General features: G+C 43.3%; 1 protein-coding gene across 3 annotated transcripts in view; it reads left to right on the top strand.

Annotated features, from left to right (window-relative positions):
* The first annotated feature begins 916 nt into the window (after positions 1 to 916).
* HS6ST2 (heparan sulfate 6-O-sulfotransferase 2) overlaps positions 917 to 18,477 on the top strand; it is a 349,965-nt gene continuing 332,404 nt past the window's right edge. For all 3 annotated transcript variants that reach the window (XM_050777608.1, XM_050777607.1, XM_050777606.1), the window contains exons 1-2: positions 917 to 1,614; positions 2,459 to 2,977. In XM_050777608.1, the coding sequence (XP_050633565.1) occupies positions 1,187 to 1,614; positions 2,459 to 2,977 (947 nt within the window). In that variant the 5' untranslated portion in view covers positions 917 to 1,186. The remainder of the gene's footprint in view (positions 1,615 to 2,458; positions 2,978 to 18,477) is intronic.

Raw genomic sequence — 18,477 nt, 5'->3', positions numbered from 1 at the left:
ACGGTGACTCAGTTGGTCAAAACAGAGGACATAATTGGTCCTATCTTACAGACAAGAAAACTGAGGCTCAGGAGGGGCAAGTGATTATTCCAGGGTTGCCCAGCAAGGAAGTGACAGATTTCCCAGGACTTCTAGACTATTCTTAGGCTTGCCGGTTCATGGCATAGATAGAACAGGAAAGGGATGGAGCAGAGCTCAGCGAGGGAGATACTGGGAGAGCCTGTCTCCAGGAGGGACATGCCCCCACCCCAGAACTCAGCTCGTGGTCCGCATCCTCTCACTCAGTGGCCCCAGTGCCAACAGCACTGCTCAGAAACACTGCTGCCAACCGGTGCCCCTTCTGCAGCAATGGGACCGGAGGGAGTTGCACACTCAGTCACGGAAACACCAGTGTCCTGATGTACAGCAAGCCCCTTTGATCAATCAGATGGGGACAGACTGAGTCCTGAGTTCCCAGGGTCCTTTTCCTGAAGGGACTCCATTCTTTCCGTGTTAATCCTTGCATCCCTGGTCCTGCAACAGCAAAGAGCCTTTCAGACACTGGAGCTTGAGGAAGATCGGTGCCTATTTATTAGAGAAGGTGGTGTTAGTATCAGGAAATAGGTGGATGGTGCCGGGTTTCTTGGGTTCAAACCCGGGGCTCTGCTGTGTGACCTTGGGCACGTCCCTACCCCTCTCTGGGCCTCAGTTTCCTCATGTGTCACATTACCTTGGATTAGATGGTCTCACTCTGATGGAGTTTTTAGTTATGTATCCATTCATTCAACAAACATTTTGTGAGTCAAGCCCTCCTGCAGGCACAGGGTTTGGTACACAGGATTCAGCAAGAAGACAGTCTGTGCTCTAAAAAAGGTCAGATTGTCATTCTGTAATGCTTTTTGGTCATGCTGTCTTTTTATCATGCTGACTTACCTTTTCAGAAAATGCCCCCGCTTCCGCTGGAGAATGGAAATTGGCAAAGAGAGACGGAAAAGCTCCAATTTGCGCCTTTGCTATTTTAGGAGAGGTTGAAATTACGAGCCCAAGTGGAGTGATGCGCTAAGCAGAGTGACCTCCGTACTCCTAGAAAAGAGAAAACCCAGGTTCTCTGCTTGTGAAGTGGCTCGAGCTCTTAGGCGTGAGGCATTATTATATAAATTCAAGCTCGCTCGTGATCCTTAGTACCCTGAGTTGCCTGAAGGGGGGAATGGCACTGCCTGCGTGTGCAGTCCGGGCGTTCGAGCCGCCGCGGCAACCGGAACGAGGAGCGCCCGCCCGCACCACCTGTCCCCGCCGGCATTCCAGAGTAGAGGCCGAATTGGCAGCGAGCCGGCCAGGGTCGGTCGCCGCCTCAGTTCGCGCGGACCCTCCTAGGGGTGTGTCTCACGGATTCCACTCCCGGCCGCTCCTGGACAAGCCCCGAAAGGCGTCTTCTTCCCTGGCGGGAGCCGCGTGCGCCCCGCTTTTCGCGCTGCTGTCCCGGGGCCGCCGCAGGCGGATGCACGTCCTCAGGCGACGCTGGGACCTGGGCTCCCTCTGCCGGGTCCTGCTCACTCGGGGCCTGGCCGCCCTGGGCCACTCGCTGAAGCACGTGCTCGGTGCGATCTTCTCCAAGATTTTCGGCCCCCTGGCCAGGTACGTTCTAGGTGAAAGCGGGGTTCGCGCCCCCAGGCCAGGGTGCGAAGGTGCTGTACGGGAAGGGAAGGCAGCCGCGGGGGGTATAGAAGGGCGCAAAGTTCCAGCTGGCCATTGGTGGACAGGCTGGGGTCTCTGGAGGGGCGCGGCGCGCATTTGGCCACGCCGCGGCTCCGTCGCCACTGTTCCGCTGGCACCGGCAGCGCAGCGTCTCCGCTAGCAAGTCGGGCTGCGGGCGGGCTCCTTCCCCCAGGGGAACTCTGAGCGCCCGGCTCCGAGCTCCCTCGAGGCCGCCTCCCGGGTGGGCAAGCGGGCGCGGGCGCGGGCTAAAGGAGGGCTTCGGGGCATGCGGGGAGAAACCCGGACAGAGGTGTGCGCTCCAAAAGGGATGGGGGCAGAAGAGCTCGGAGAGTCCGGCGGGCGAAGCGGGATGGGGATGGGAGCCACCGAGAGTGGAGCGAGACACACGGGGGCCCGGACTGGGGGCGTGAGTTGAGGGGAGTGGGGCGACTGGGCCCGGAGGGGTCCCACTGGGTCGAAAACCCGCGGAGGGGCTCTGGGGAGCTCCGAAGAGCTCTGGCGGGGGGAGGGGGCGAGCGGCCCGCGGGAAGGAGTCGGGGTGGGGGTGTGTGTGTGCCGCAGAAGCCACAGCGCTGAGCCTGCCGGGAAGGAAGGAAGCGGGGAAGGGAGCCGCCGCCGCAGCCGCCGCCGCCGTGGAGTACTCGGTGCGGAGGGGAGGGAGAGAGGGGCGCAGCGGCGGCTCCAGGGGGAGGGGGCGGTGCGGGGGCACGGCGAGCGCGGGCCGAGCTGCGGGATTGACGTAACGAGCTTGGGTTTCCCCCAGCGTCGGGAACATGGATGAGAAATCCAACAAGCTGCTGCTAGCTTTGGTGATGCTCTTCCTATTTGCCGTGATCGTCCTCCAATACGTATGCCCCGGCACAGAATGCCAGCTCCTCCGCCTGCAGGCGTTCAGCTCCCCGGTGCGGGACCCGTACCGCTCGGAGGATGAGAGCTCCGCCAGGTTCGTGCCCCGCTACAATTTCACCCGCGGCGACCTCCTGCGCAAGGTAGACTTCGACATCAAAGGCGATGACCTGATCGTGTTCCTGCACATCCAGAAGACCGGGGGCACCACTTTCGGCCGCCACTTGGTGCGCAACATCCAGCTGGAGCAGCCGTGCGAGTGCCGCGTGGGTCAGAAGAAATGCACTTGCCACCGGCCGGGTAAGCGGGAGACCTGGCTCTTCTCCAGGTTCTCCACGGGCTGGAGCTGCGGGTTGCACGCCGACTGGACTGAGCTCACCAGCTGTGTGCCCTCTGTGGTGGACGGCAAGCGCGACGCCAGGCTGAGACCGTCCAGGTGAGTGCGCTCTCGTAGTCAAGCGGGACTCGGGCCTAGGAGGACTGGGAGGCGCGGCTGCCCCAAGCCGGGGACCTAGCAGGCACCCTGGCGCCCGGGCGTTTGCACCCCGACTGGGCGGTGCTGGGCGCCCAGTAGCGCACGTTCGCGGCACTGTGGCGGCCTCAGAAAGGCTTTCCGCTCTGGCCCCGGACTCACCGTCTGTCTGTCCGCAGGGTGGCCTGCGTGATGGTTGGGAGAACTGGAGGGGGGAGGCAGCCGAGAGGCCCGGAACAAGCGCCTCACTGGCCGCTGGGACGGGGCATCGCACTCAGTCTCCGCACTGGAGAGCCCTAAAGAGCCGCGCTCTCGGTGCAGCGTCTCTGGATACCTCCTTTCCTCTACTCTGCACCCGGGTTCCGAAGTCTCCTTTTAGCGCTCTCTTCCTCCTTTCGGCGCCCGCATTCTTCCCTCCCCCTTTTTTCTGGCTTCGTCTATTTGCCTTGTTCTCCCTCTTTCTCTCTTGTGCCCCAGATCTTGTCTGCTCCTGTTTGCTCGCTGTTTCCTTCTTTCCATTCCCCTCTTTCGCTTTTCTTCTTTTGCTCTCTTACCCTTTCTGTTTCTCTCTTCTTGCCAGACTTTTATCACCTCCCTCCTTCCCCGCTCTAGCTCTGCTCTCCCCGGGCTACTGGGTGTCCCTCTGTCTCTATTTTCCGACATCCAAGGAGAGCTCGTGGTTCCCAGGCTTGCCTCTCACCACTGGCTGCATGAGAGGCATCTGTGGCTCTTTAGGAGTGCTGGGGGCACCCCGCGGACCGAAGGGCGGGCTGGGATGGTGCCCTGGACCCCATGTGGAGTTCAGCCACCAGGAACCTCTCCTGATTTACAAAAAGTATTTAAAAAGCCCGAGCCCGAGCCCCGGCATGGGGCGCTGCCAGCCCATTTTCTGTGAGCCTGGGCTGATGCGGTAAAAACTGATTTATTAATAGTCTGTAGCCAGAAGCAAGGGTATTTTCCTTCCTCCAGAGGCGATGTCCAGTTGCTGGAGGTCATGGAGTACTGTAAAGTGGGTGGTGGTGGGGTGGGGGAAGTGAGTGCTATGGGGTGCAGTTGGTCCAGCCAGGGCTACTGTTTCGCAAGTCTCCTTAAAACAAATCTGGGCTGAAGGAGGGAGTCTAGGGGGTGCACAAGGTGAGTTTCATGGCCTGGAGGCCTCTGGATAGGGTCACTGGGCCGGCAAGGACATGTCTGTGTACCGCCCCCATCCCCCCCGGGTGCACTTGTTACCCTGGACAAGGGGATGCTTTGCAGTTGACTGTCAGAATGCAACAACCAGTGTGGATTTTTCTGTCCAGCTGCAGCAAATAGAGCCCTAGAGCCTTGACTTTCAGATTACCATTGAGATTTAGGGGGAACATCACCTCCTGCCTCTCCTCTTCACTCTCTCTTCTCTCAGTTTACAGTGTCCTTTCTCAAATGCTGGAATTGTGGCAGAATCTGCCAAACTTGTATTTCCTTTACAATACTAACAGTTTTTTTTCTTCCACCCCAAGAAAACCTTAGCTCCAGGACCTCAATCCATTGGTACAATTGTCTAAGTCATTGTCACAACAATATTCTGGTGTTTAAGAAGTTCCCAAACAATTTGGCAATATTGAAAAGAATTTGTCATACTGACAGACCTTGTAGGTGTAGTGAGAGGTGGTAATATTTAAAAAGCTCTTCTGGGCAAAAGTAGAATTCCACAGCCACGACTATAGCAGAGAAGTGAAAACAAGGTCTTGGTCACCATGAAAGCCATGGCCTTGTCTGGAGTTCCATGGGGCACATGTGCCTTTACTGATCCTTTTGAACATGTAGGTCAGGGTATGTTGTCTATAAACACACATTATTAATGTGGCCTAGATTATCTGTTTGGTGGCTACAGTCCTCTAGCAGATTCCTTCCCGAATTCTCCAGAAGATAACCAGGACCCCTCAAAGCCTCTTGGATTGTCCCAAATTGAAGCAAAATTATTTGAAATGACATAGGATTTTCTTGGTTATTAAAAGGGTGATGCCACAGTGCCATCTAGTCTAATCAAAGAAAAACCACGTTCTAAAAAGTCACAGTTACTGGATTTTACAGTTTTTGCAAAAATGAAATAAAATTTGCTAGAGAAATGCATTGCTACCTCAAGAGCACCTTTTTATTTCATTCATTCCTGCCCACCTCCAGAAATATTCACCTTGAAGAATAGGGATAGCCTAGGGGTTCCAGAATTTCCCTGGATGTTGACAGATCCCTAGGGGTTGCAGGACCAGTTCTGTGAGTTCTGATAATCTGTAAGAACTAAGGTGTGCATGTGTGTGTGAGAATGAGAGAGTGTGTGTATATGACTGTTGTATGTGTCTGTGCTAGGAGAAAATTTAGAGGTAAAGGCAGCTGCACCAGTGGTGAAATGTGGGGGTGAGAAACTGGTGTCTGGAAATGGGAGAGTCAGCTTTTGGGTGTTCCTGTGTCAAACAGCCTCTCCATGACAGCTGGTGGTCTCTGTGCTCCTCTCAACTGAGGGGAACAACAGTTCCACCTTTCTGGCCTGGGAGTTCAGACAGCTGGGCCTTAGTTCTAGGCCAGCCACTAACCGGCCATGTGACCCTTGACCAGATCCTGTGTAGAGTGCACTCCAGTTTGTGATAAGCATTCATATCCCTTATCTCTGGTATTCCTCTGTAAACTTACACAATCTTCAGCAAGAGGCCAAAGTGGACAAAAGTATCCCCATTTATCAGATGAGAATGAAGCCCAAAAAGGCTAAAGGGCTTCCCCGGGTCACTGAGTTTTTTTTGCGGCACAGCAGGCATCTGACTCCAGTTCTGTCTGACTCCACAACCCTTGCTCTGTTGACTGCACCTGATGAACAAGGGTTTTCTGCAAAAACACAGTCAGGTCTTTCATGTTAGTCATTCCCACAAAGTGAATGAACAGTCAATACATGTTGGCTGTTGTTATCACCTACATCATTATCATCGTCAGTCATTTTACAACATGTGAGTTTGGATGAGTTTTTGGGCCAGCGTTACCACACACCTTGCGAGAAGAACGGATTTCTACATCCCTAAGGCTTTCTATTCACTGGGGATAAGTCTTGTGGCTAGATTGCAGAGGGGTCTTTCATTGCCATGTTGGGAATCTCTGCAAAGCTGAGTAGGATGGGAGCAGGCTGAGGCCTGGTTGGATGAGCTTCAGTAGGAGTCTTCAGCTGAGACAGGAACCGCCTACTGACTCACAGCCATTCATCCACATTAGGGGGGTATCAGAGGCTATTGTGGCTGCAAGCCAAGACTCTGAATCCTGCTTCCAGTGCTACCTTTGGGATGCTTCTCTGCCTCCGCGGATGGTTAAGTGCTTGGGTGATATATAACTGCTGAATAGAAACGACTGTGATCACGTTGCCTGGAGAGGACAAAGAGAGAGAGAGTGCTTGGCTGGTGAAAAGCTCAAGTTGTTTATTAAGAATAATATTTCTTTTAAAAAATCAGAAATTGGATTTCATCCATCTGTCTGCCAGTGTGTTGTTTGCAGTCAGAGAAGGGTCTTGCTCATTTTAGAATTTCTGAGACCATTTTTGAAAGTGTATCCAAACATTGTTGCTCACAAGCTGTTAAAAGTCCCAAATTCTGCAGGCTTTTCTCAGGTCAAATTTCCTCTGTTTGTAGCCAACTCTAGTGTGCCATTTGTTCTGTAGGGGGAATTCAGAACTGGGCCCAAAGAAATAGCACTAGCCCCCTTCTTCATCACTAGGTATCATGCTGGCCAGCATGCACAGAATGGGGTTGAGAGGTCAGGGTCCATGGCTATACAAGTCAAAGAATCTGATCATATTCACGTTGCACCCTAGACTTTTAGCATCTCTAAAAATTTTCAGTTTGGATAAGTGATTGAGCCAGGATTACCACACCCATTGGGAGAAGAACAGATTTCTACATCCCCGAGGTGTTTTATTCACCAGGGGTAGGTCTTGTGGCTAGATTGCAGAGGGGACTTTCATTGCCATGTTGGGAATCCCTGCAAAGCTGAGCAGGATGGGAGCAGGCTGAGGCATCTGGTAGGGTAATTAATTATCATCTTCAATACAGCAGGATATCATTGATGGGAAAGGACTAAACAGTGTTTGTTTAGATGGAGAAAAGCTTTTTTCGGTCATTCTATTTTTTTTTAAATTGTGGGAAAAGCTTTCTCTTTCCATTTGTTCTTAAAAGGTGGCTCTATTTTGAAAGAGCTGTAACTATAGAGTGTGTCTACCTGATCATGCCTCACAAGCCCACGCTTTCCCTCTTTCTCTTCCTTGATTTTGCAGTGAGGCAAAATGACACAACAAGCTTGTGGTATAGGCTGAGGCATTAAGCAGAATGGACTGTTACAGCCAGTAGTCAGTACTGGTTGTGTGATTCATCAGGCTCTAAGCTCTTGGGCTCTCAGCTTTACTTAGCTGAGGATACATTTCTTCAGCTGTCTTTGAGAGCCGTGGTACCATCTTACCTATTTCATAGAAGAGGGGGCGAAATCTACCATTACAATATCTACAGATGTAGATGTAGTATGATGTAAATGTAGTAGATGCCGGTAGTATTAATTAGCATCTTTGCATGGATGTCAAACATGGTGTTGGAGTCCTGACAAAGCTGTAAGTTCTCAGGTAGTGCAAAAGGCTATTCAGAATTAATATCACTTAATAATAATTTTAGATCTGTGCTATGTGGCAATTAAAATACTAGAGCTTGTCTTTTATGGATATGAGTCATCAACTGAGGTAGTATGAAATGACATTAAAAGAATAGCCATCCCTTTTTTTCTGTCATTCATTAAACAAGATTTTGTGAAACTGTTCATTATATTCCAGGGAAGAGACCTCATTCTCTGTCTCACAGAGCTTATGGTAGAACAGAACAATTTGGTACTTTAGATATTTAATTAAAAATGGATTTTGTTTGAAAACAATTTGAAAATCAGTAATGTCTTTAAAATGTCATACATTTACCAGAATATACAAAAAATAGAGAAAAGTCCATCTGTTATGTTGTAGTTTGGGTCTAATCGGCAAAGCAGATGGAGTAACTATCGTGTCTCTGGCATGGTGCTAGCAGCTGGGGGGAGATTAGAGCCAAGATGAAACCAAAAAAGCCAAGATAACCATCTTCAGCCTCAAGTCCATAAAGATTAGCATATGAAGTGCTGGACTGTGTAGTGTAGACAGGAGCTGGGAGAGGAAGTTTAGATTTTGGACAAGCCCTTTCCCCTCCCTTGGTCTTAGTGTCTTATCTATAAAATGGGATATTTAAAAGAGATGATTTCCAGGGCCCTTTCCTTTCTAAAGTATGAGGAACAGGCCAGAAAAAGGAGACATCCTTTTGAGAAGGCCTCTGGGAATAGGAGAGTTGTATTAATTAGAAAGGAGGCATTGTGGGTGGGCATGGAGTCCTCATGACCTTTTGAGGTCCAGCAACCTCACCTAGGCAGGTCTGGCCAGACCCAAAAGGTTCATGTTTGGAGAAATAATGGTTAGGGAAGTAGATGGGGTTAGGCTCCACTGTGGAGGACTTGAATGGCAATGAGCAACCCCAGTAAGTATGAGAAGCTCTTGGATGGAAAGAGTGCAAAAAAAAAAAAAAAAAAAAAAAAAAAACAAAACCATGAAAGTAAATAAAGGTCGAAGTCTAGGTAAAGCTATCTCCCTGATATCTAGTCTGGAATGTAGGTGGTACCTGCCATCAAAACGGAGAGGTTGAGAAGGGGATCTAGTTTGGACTGGAGGGTACTAAGGAGTCATGACTGATTCTTGTTGCCTAGATTTCTAGTGGACAGGCCTAATAAGGAGGTGACAGCTGGGGCTCTGGGGCAGATTTGGGCTCAGTCGTACATTTTATGTGGGAATCTGTAAACCCAGTTAATCTGAATTCACAATTGGCATTGTTATTTAAATGATAGCTGCAATTCATATACGGGACTCTTAGCCAAGGAAAAGGATGTTTGAATAAAGGAAAAAAGATCAGTAGTTACGATTACATAATAAAATATGGTTATCTGTCAAAAAAAGCCAAAATGAAAAGGTTTCAAACTGGTAAAAATGTGCACAATTACAGCGGACACAAAGGTGAAATCTTTACTGTACAAAAAACTCTTATGAATTGATTAGAGAATCAAAGGACATGACCAGACAGTATACAACATAGGACCCCCAGCTAGTTTGCAGACATGGAAAAACTGTTTTATTTCACTGGTACTAAAGAAATGCACATTTAAACATAGAATACTTTTTTTGCCTGTCTAACCCTGATTAAAACAAACAAACAAACAAAGCAAAACCCAACATACATCACCACCAAACAAAAAAAGTAGACAGTGCTGACAAGGGCATGGTAAATATCAAAAATCTCATACATTGTTGGTGGGAATGTAACTTGAATGATCTTTTTGGAAATAAATAGTATAAATACAGAATATAAAAATATTTATTTCTATGACCCATAATTTCTTTTCTGGGATTTTGCAGAAAAACATACTTTTATACATGCTTTCATTCATTCACTCATTTATTTATTTATTCAGCAAATATTTATTGAGTATCTGCTATCCCTGTGCTATGTGCTGGGGTTACAGGGAAGAACCAGGTAGATGTGGTCCCTGCCTTCATAGGAGTGGGAAAGATAGACAGAAAACAAATTGTCAATTACTTAAAATTGTATGAAGTGCCATGGGGGGAAAGTACAGGATGCTATAAGAACATATACTAGGAGGCTAACTGGAGTTATTATAAGTGCAACAAATTGGAAACAATCTGAACATCTACATGGAGAAGAATGGTTCGAGAAATCTCAGTACATCCACTTGAAGGATTATTACAAAATCACTTAAATGTCCTTTGATAGAGCATGGAAAATTGCTAGTGATTTAATGCTAAGAGAAAAAGAGATAGAAAATTATGGACCCAGTATGACTACAATTATGTTAAAGAAAAAAAGAGAGGGAGAGAGTGAGCGAGCGAGCAAGAGAAATCATCTCCTACCCCTCCCAAATCTAAGCATAAAAGACAGAGACTGGAAGAAAAAAATACCAGAATATTAATAGATCTATTAATGATTTGTTTTCTTATTCTGCTTTTCTGAAGGTTTTGAATTTTCTTTATTAGTCTACATTATTTATATAATAGTAAGTATTAACAATTTTTAAAATAATGTTTTACTAAGCTGTGATTAATTACACACAGGTCTACTTTTTTGGTTCCTGGCTGGTTATTTCATTAGCTTCTTGATATCCTGGGAGTCCTTAATGAGGAGAGTAGCCTCAGCCCAAATAAACCCTCAAACTGAAAGGCAGAGGTGATGAGTCAGACATTGCCTGCTGATTTTCGATAACTGGCTGTTATCATACTCCCACACAATGTGTGGAAATCTTTTTATGCCAGTACGGTATAGAGCTACTTGAGTGAATTGCTATTGTTTCTTCCTCATTTATTAACTATAAATTTTAATTTATAAATTATATGGAACAGGAAGTTAATAGTGGTACAGTTGGAAATATAAGGCTTATTCTGCTCAGCCAGAGCCATCCGAGATAGTCTGGACTTTGATCTCCATGAGCTTCTTTCCTAGTGAGTTAACACCAGGGCTGATGGCCTGGCTGGAAGAGTTAAAATCTTGGGATTGGTAAAGGGCTATAGTTCTAAACATCCATAACTGAGAGCTTAGATCAGTTAGTGTATATGTTACTCTCGTCCAGCAGAAAAGGAGAGTTCACTTTGCTAAGCAGCCCCCTACTAGAGAAGTTTCACTGCATAAGAGTATTACCCCCAGTTAACCATAAATACAGTTGATTAGAAATGTCATTGTCCAACTATTCCAATATCTGAAGGACCACTCTATACATATATAGTGAGGTGCATAATCTTATTGTTGAAACTCCGCTGAAACTACACCATAGGTACAAGTTGTTTTGACAGTGTAAAGAACGTGCTTCACAGTTGAAAAGCTAATATTGACGTTCCGTGACACACGAAATGAGGTATTTAATCACCGAGTTTAAAAAGAAATGTATAGATGGGAATTTCCCCTTTTCCATTAAAGGATAATGAATAATTCACTTAATGATATATGTCCCCTAAAACAATGTCCTTGTAAGCTTACATAAATATTTGTCTAAACTTTAGTAAAATATTTGTTGGCAAAAGAGCTTTTCTCATTTTACTAGGTATTGAACTTTGCAGATTAGTCAGTTGGTCTTATTGCATCCCATTTGTTATTTCTGCCATTTTGCCTCTAAAAACTGTGTTGAAGACGTTGACACATTTCAGAGCATTACACTAAATAAATCTGTCTTGCACATTCCACTGTGCTTTTTCTGGAATATTATAAATATTCAAATATAGGCACACATGCAGATTCAAAATAAAATTTAATACATGCAAATTTTGCATAAATTCCATATTTATAACTTGGCAATAGTTTTGAACTTGTTATCCTATGATATAAATGTATCAAATAGGAGCTCATGGGAATTATCAATAAATGTATTTTTCTGATTAAACTGTGGGCTCTTTTTGAGTCACAATTTAAGCTTCAATTCTGAGTTATATTATAAGAGAGTAATTTGCACTTCATTTACTCTGAATTGTCAAGAATCATGTTCTTCCCCAATGTAAGTGTCTGCAAAGAGTACTTCTTATTCAGTTTGATTGCTTTTTAAATTTTACTAGCGGAGATGCCCTAGTGAGTCTGAGAGAATTGGTCTGTTTCTTGTGAAGAGTTTAGTTCTAATGAATCGGTTCCATGCACTATTCTGTACGAATACAGAGCAATTGAAATGTGCAATGTATTGATTTACAGCACATGGATTAGGCCTGTGTGCACCATTCCTTGCATTAATTGACTTTCTCCCATAACAGTACTAATAACTACAAATCTTCAGTATAGTATTAGCTTCAATTTACTCATAAAGATCCTTGGGTTTTTGCTAACTTACTACAGGAGAGTCAATACAAGCAAAGAGTATTTAGAAATTGACTAGGGTGACCAAGTTACATCATACAACCCAGAAATTTTTTAAAGGGCTCTTTGATCATGGCAGCCAACTCTTCAGTTATTACAATAAATAGGAGTACAATAAATAGGAGTTGACTAAACTCACCAGTGAAGACCTAGATTATCACAATGGATGAAAATAAAAATCCAGCTATGTGCTGTGTATAAGAGACAAAAGTAAAACATACGAACATAAAGCACACAAAAAGGATTGGAATAGGTACACTATGCAAACACTAGCCAGAAGTAAACTGATGTGGCTATGTTGATATCAGACAAAACAGACTTTAAGGCAGAACCATTATTGGGGATAAACAGGATCACTGTGTAATGATTAACAGTTCAGTTTTTTTTTTTTCAGATAACAATTCTAAACTTGTATATGCTTAATACCGTAAGTTTGAAACGTATAAAGCAAAAGTTGGCAGAGCTAAAAGCAGAAATTATAAAATCTGATTTTTTTTCAGAAATTGATAGGTAAAATGAACAAAAAATGGATAAGGATACAGAGGATTTGAACAACATGATTAACAAGCTCAATATAATGGGTATATATATACACACACATATACATCTAAAATACACACGTACACACACACACACATGCCCACATATATATAATGTGCACCCAATTGGAAGAATACACACTCTTCCTATGTGCATATGGAACACTTTTGAAAATAGACCATATACTGAGCCCTAAAATTAGTCATGAAAACTTCACTGAATGAATTATCTTGCAGACCATACTATCTGATCATATGCAGTGCTTAAACATTGGGTGTTGTGTTATACCTGAGTGCATGTGAAGGAACGTTAGTAGTTTGCTATATTCGTAAGTATTATGATTCCTTCACTGACCACATAACGTTTCTTAATTGACATACAAAAGTGAAGAACTCCAAGACTTAGGTAGTTTGACCCAGGTAACTTGGGGTGATTTTCCATGAAGATCTATTACTATTTTGGGGCGCCTACTGAGCCAGGTCCTGTGCAAGGAGCATATTATGTATTTTCTCATTTAATTCTCACAACAACCCTCTGAGGTAGACTTTTTATATATATACTTCAAGTTCTAGGGTACATGTGCACAACATGCAGATTTATTACATATGTATACATGTACCATGTTGGTGTGCTGCACCCATTAACTTGTTATTTACATTAGGTATATCTCCTAATGCTATCCCTCTCCTCTCCCCTCACCCCACGACAGGCCCTGGTGTGTGATGTTCCCCACCATGTGTCCAAGTGTTCTCATTGTTCAATTCTCACCTATGAGTGAGAACATGCGGTGTTTGGTTTTCTGTCCTTGCAATAGTTTGCTCAGAATGATGGTTTCCAGCTGCATCCATGTCCCTACAAAGGACATGAACTCATCCTTTTTATGGCTGCATAGTATTCCATGGTATATATGTGCTACATTTTCTTAATCCAGTCTATCAATGATGGACATTTGGGATACTTCCAAGTCTTTGCTATTGTGAATAGTGCTGCAATAAACATACGTGTGCATGTGTCTTTAGAGCAGCATGATTTATAATCCTTTGGGTATATACCCAGTAATGGGATGGCATTTTTTCATGTGTCTGTTGGCTGCATAAATGTCTTCTTTTGAGAAGTATCTATTCATATCCTTTGCCCACTTTTTGATGGAGTTGTTTGACTTTTTTCTTGTAAATTTGTTTGAGTTCTTTGTAGATTCTGGATATTAGCCCTTTGTCAGATGGGTAGATTGCAAAAATTTTCTCCCATTCTGTAGGTTGCCTGTTCACTCTGATGGTAGTTTCTTTTGCTGTGCAGAAGCTCTTTGGTTTAATTAGATCCCATTTGTCCATTTTGGCTTTCGTTGCCATTGCTTTTGGTGTTTTAGACATGAAGTCCTTGCCCATGCTTATGTCCTGAATAGTATTGCCTAGGTTTTCTTCTAGGGTTTTGATGGTTTTAGGTCTAACATTGAAGTCTTTAATCCATCTTGAATTAACTTTTGTATAAGGTGTAAGGAAGGGATCCAATTTCAGCTTTCTACATATGGTTGGCCAGTTTTCCCAGCACCATTTGTTAAATAGAGAATCCTTTTCCCATTTCTTGTTTTTGTCAGGTTTGTCAAAGATCAAATGGTTGTAGATGTGTGGTATTATTTCTGAGGACTCTCTTCTGTTCCATTGATCTATATCTCTGTTTTGGTACCAGTACCATGCTGTTTTGGTTACTGTAGCCTTGTAGTATAGTTTGAAGTCAGGTAGCGTGATGCCTCCAGCTTTGTTCTTTTGGCTTAGGATTGACTTGGCAATGCAGGCTCTTTTTTGGTTCCACATGAACTTTAAAGTAGTTTTTTCCAATTCTGTGAAGAAAGTTATTGGTAGCTTGATGGGGATGGCATTGAATCTGTAAATTACCATGGGCAGTGTGGCCGTTTTCATGATAGTGATTCTTCCTATCCATGAGCATGGAATGTTCTTCCATTTGTTTGTGTCCTCTTTTATTTCCTTGATCAGTCGTTTGTAGTTCTCCTTGAAAAGGTCCTTCACATCCCTTGTAAGTTGGATTCCTAGGTATTTTATTCTCTTTGAAGCAATTGTGAATGGGAGTTCATTCATGATTTGGCTCTCTGTTTGTCTGTTAATGGTGTATAGGAATGCTTGTGATTTTTGCACATTGATTTTGTATCCTGAGACTTTGCTAAAGTTGCTTATCAGCTTAAGGAGATTTTGGGCTGAGATGATGGGGTTTTCTAAATATACAATCATGTCATCTGCAAACAAGGACAATTTGACTTCCTCTTTTCCTAATTGAATACCCTTTATTTCTTTCCCCTGCCCGATTGCCGTGGCCAGAACTTTCAACACTATGTTGAATAGGAGTGATGAGAGAGGGCATCCCTGCCTTGTGTCAGTTTTCAAAGGGAATGCTTCCAGGTTTTGCTCATTCAGTATGATATTGACTGTGGGTTTGTCATAAATAGCTCTTACAATTTTGAGATACATTCCATCAATGAGTTTTTAGCATGAAGGGCTGTTGAATTTTGTTGAAGGCCTTTTCTGCATCTACTGAGATAATCATGTGGTTTTTGTCTTTGGTTCTGTTTATATGATGGATTACGTTTATTGATTTGCATATGTTGCACCAGCCTTGCATCCCAGGGATGAAGCCAACTTGATTGTGGTGGATAAGTTTTTTGATGTGCTGCTGGATTTGATTTGCCAGTATTTTATTGAGGATTTTTGCATTGATGTTCATCAGGGATATTGGTCTAAAATTCTCTTTTCTTTTTGTTGTGTCTCTGCCAGGCTTTGGTATCAGGATGATGCTGGCCTCATAAAAAGGGTGAGGGAGGATTCCCTCTTTTTCTATTGACTGGAATAGTTTCAGAAGGAATCGTACCAGCTCCTCTTTGCACCTCTGAGGTAGATGTTTTGAAACCCCATTTAAAGATGAGAAAACAGAGAACTGGACAAGATACATAACCTGCTAAATCTTCACAGCTAGACAGTATTGGAGTGGGCATTTAAAATCAACTGGGATATTTGGCCTGTCTGATATATTTTAATGTCTACTAAATTCTCAGACAAATCTCTAAAAACCTTTCTCTTTTCTGTGGCTATGTCTATACAAGCTAAGTGGAATGGAGACCTGAAGTAACTATCTGGCGATATGAAGATCCAACATATTAGCTGGTTTTTAAAAAACACCTTTTAAAAATTTAATAAAAGTCACTCTTTCAAGGTGAACTCTGCAGGTCTTTTTTCCCCTCTTAAAGATTTAGATGCCCAAGTTATTTCGAATGCTTTTTACATTGAAGATTTACACAGAAGTATGATGTTTTAAGGGAAATAAAAAAAGACGCTAGAGAAAAGATTCAGGTTTTCTTTTTTCAAATAAGAAAAATGAAGATCTTAAATGTATTTTAATTTCTACCCCCTTGTAGACTGCTATGTGGTACATACACTATGCAAAATTTGTAAGAGGCCAAAGAATCTTGCTTCTTTTAGAATGTTGGCATTTGTGTCATTAGCAGTTAGTTGCATTGCTTTGACCAATTGTGACCTGTTTCTATAAATGACTATTGCTTTTTGCTGCATTTGGTCAGTGTAGACACAGCCTTTGAAGGGTAGTATAAATGAGTTCAGGCAGGGCATCTCTTGTAATCTGGGAACAGAGGAGCCAGTGAAATAAAGATACTTTCTTTCAAAAACCAAGGGAGGAGTCCCAGATGAAATGAATCCTGAAGCCTACTTTTATTTTAGGGGCTCATTGTGAAGATAAGAATCCATTTTGATGCTGAAATAACCAAATAAGAGTAGCACATTCCCATAGGAGTGACCATTCTCTTCCTTTTGGAAGAGGCAGCTTTAGAAAAGTGCCATTATGCAAAGCTGGAGGCCATAAAAAAGTGCCATTAAAGAGGATGCAAATTAGCTTGGGCCTACCAGCCTGGCAGGCATTATTAATGTTGGAGGCAAATAAATTAGGTTGAAGGTATGGAAGAACCATAAAAAGACAACCAGAGGCCAGTGTGACATTGGGCTGATTGCCACTTTAGCTGATGCCTCATGGTTGAGACTTTGCTAAGTGGAAGATTAACTGACAAAACAGCTTGAAGGTTGACGAACTATTTGAGCTCATTGCCAGATACTCTAGAGGCAAAAATACTTATTTTTGTGATTTGTTTTTGCTGAAAGTGGTACAGTATGTTCTAAGAGTATAATAGGCCAACTCTAGCTCATTAAAGCAATATTGAAATGAAGCATATTGGTGGGAATGGTGCATAGTAGACTATTTATGAAAAATTACTTCAATAAAAAACTTCATGAACATGTAAAAATGATTTTATGTATAAATACACCATAAGATTTATGAAAGATAATTATACTAATATGAGAATATGAAGCTGAAGCAAGGTATTTTTAAAAAATTACATTGTTGAACAAAATGGTCTGTGAATATTTCTGCTTTTAGGTAAGGATCTATGCTTTGCATCCGCCTCCTTCAGTTTGTTTTTTTGTGACTTAAGCAAATAAAAAAAATAAAAACGAGATCATTTTAGCATTAGTATATCATTCTACAATCTTCTGGAAGCTTTTGTATTTATCGCCATACGTGTGTACATTAAATCTGCATCTCCCTCTCATTTATATGTTTATGAAGTTCTAAAGATATACACATGTGCACACAAAATAATTAAGCAAGTGATGTGTGTTTGACAATGATTGGTGACTTAATGCCAGTTAGAGGGGGTTAAAAAAGAACACTTGCTTTCTTAATCCAGTTGTTCCCATGCTTTTTGGTTTATGTGCTTAAGGAGAGAACCCATTTAAAGTGCCAGAATTTGCATACATGCAGCTTTGACTGAGACTTCTGTTTAATCCAGTGGTCTTGAAAAATTATTAGTGAGGGTTTTAGAGACCTACATGTCATGAGATCCATTAGGACTGGGTTTATTTCTGGATTCTATTTTACTTGTCTATAAAGTTATCTTTAATCAAATGATACACAGTCTTGACTACTGTTGCTTTGTAGCTAGTTTTGAAAGCAGGAAGTGCGAATCTTTTATTTATTTTTTCTTTCTCTAGATTGTTTTGACTATTGTTGGCACCTTGAATTTCATTGTGAATTTTAGCATCAGCTTATCAATATCTGCAAAGAAGCCGGCTGGGATTTTTTTGGGGATTGTATTAAATCTGTAGATCAGTTTCGGGGAGTATTTCCGTATGGACAATATTGTTTTTCAATTCATAAACACGGGCTATTTTTCCATTTGTTTAGGTCTTTAAATTCTTTCAGTGCTAATTTGAAGCCTTTAGATTGTAAGTTTTGAACTTATTTTGTTAAATTTATTTATAAGTATTTTACTCTTTTGATATTATTATAAGTTGAATTTTTTTCATTTTTGGATTTTTCATTGCTACTGTATAAAAAGATAATTTTTTTTTGTTTGTTTGTTTTGCAATGGAGTCTCTGTCGGCCAGACTGGAGTGCAGTGGCACAATCCTGGCTCACTGCAACCTCCGCCTCCCACGTTCAAGCAATTCTCCTGCCTCAGCCTCTTGAGTAGCTGGGATTACAGGTGCATGCCCCATGCCCGGTTAATTTTTGTCTTTTTAGTGGAGATGGGGTTTCACCATGTTGGCCAGTCTGGTCTCAAACTCCTGACCTCAAGTCATCTGCCCGCTTTGGCCTCCCAGAGTGCTGGGATGACAGGCATGAGCTACTGTGCCCGGCCAGTTAATTTTACAATGTTGATCTTGTATGCTGCAGTCTTGTTGAATTCATTTTTAAGTTCTAATAGTTTTTCAGAGTATCCCTCAAGATTTTCTATACACAAATGATAGAGTTTGGATGTGTGTTCCCCACAATCTCATGTTGAAATGTAATCCCCAATGTTGGAGGTGGGGCCTGGTGGGAGGTGTTTGGATTATGGGAGCAGATCTCTCATGAATGGCTCAGTACCCTCCCTGTGGTAAT

This window comes from Macaca thibetana, chromosome X (genome assembly GCF_024542745.1).
Source record: "Macaca thibetana thibetana isolate TM-01 chromosome X, ASM2454274v1, whole genome shotgun sequence".
Lineage (NCBI taxonomy): Eukaryota > Metazoa > Chordata > Mammalia > Primates > Cercopithecidae > Macaca > Macaca thibetana.
Note: the sequence above shows the minus strand (reverse complement) of the source record. Positions and strands in the feature narration are given on the sequence as shown.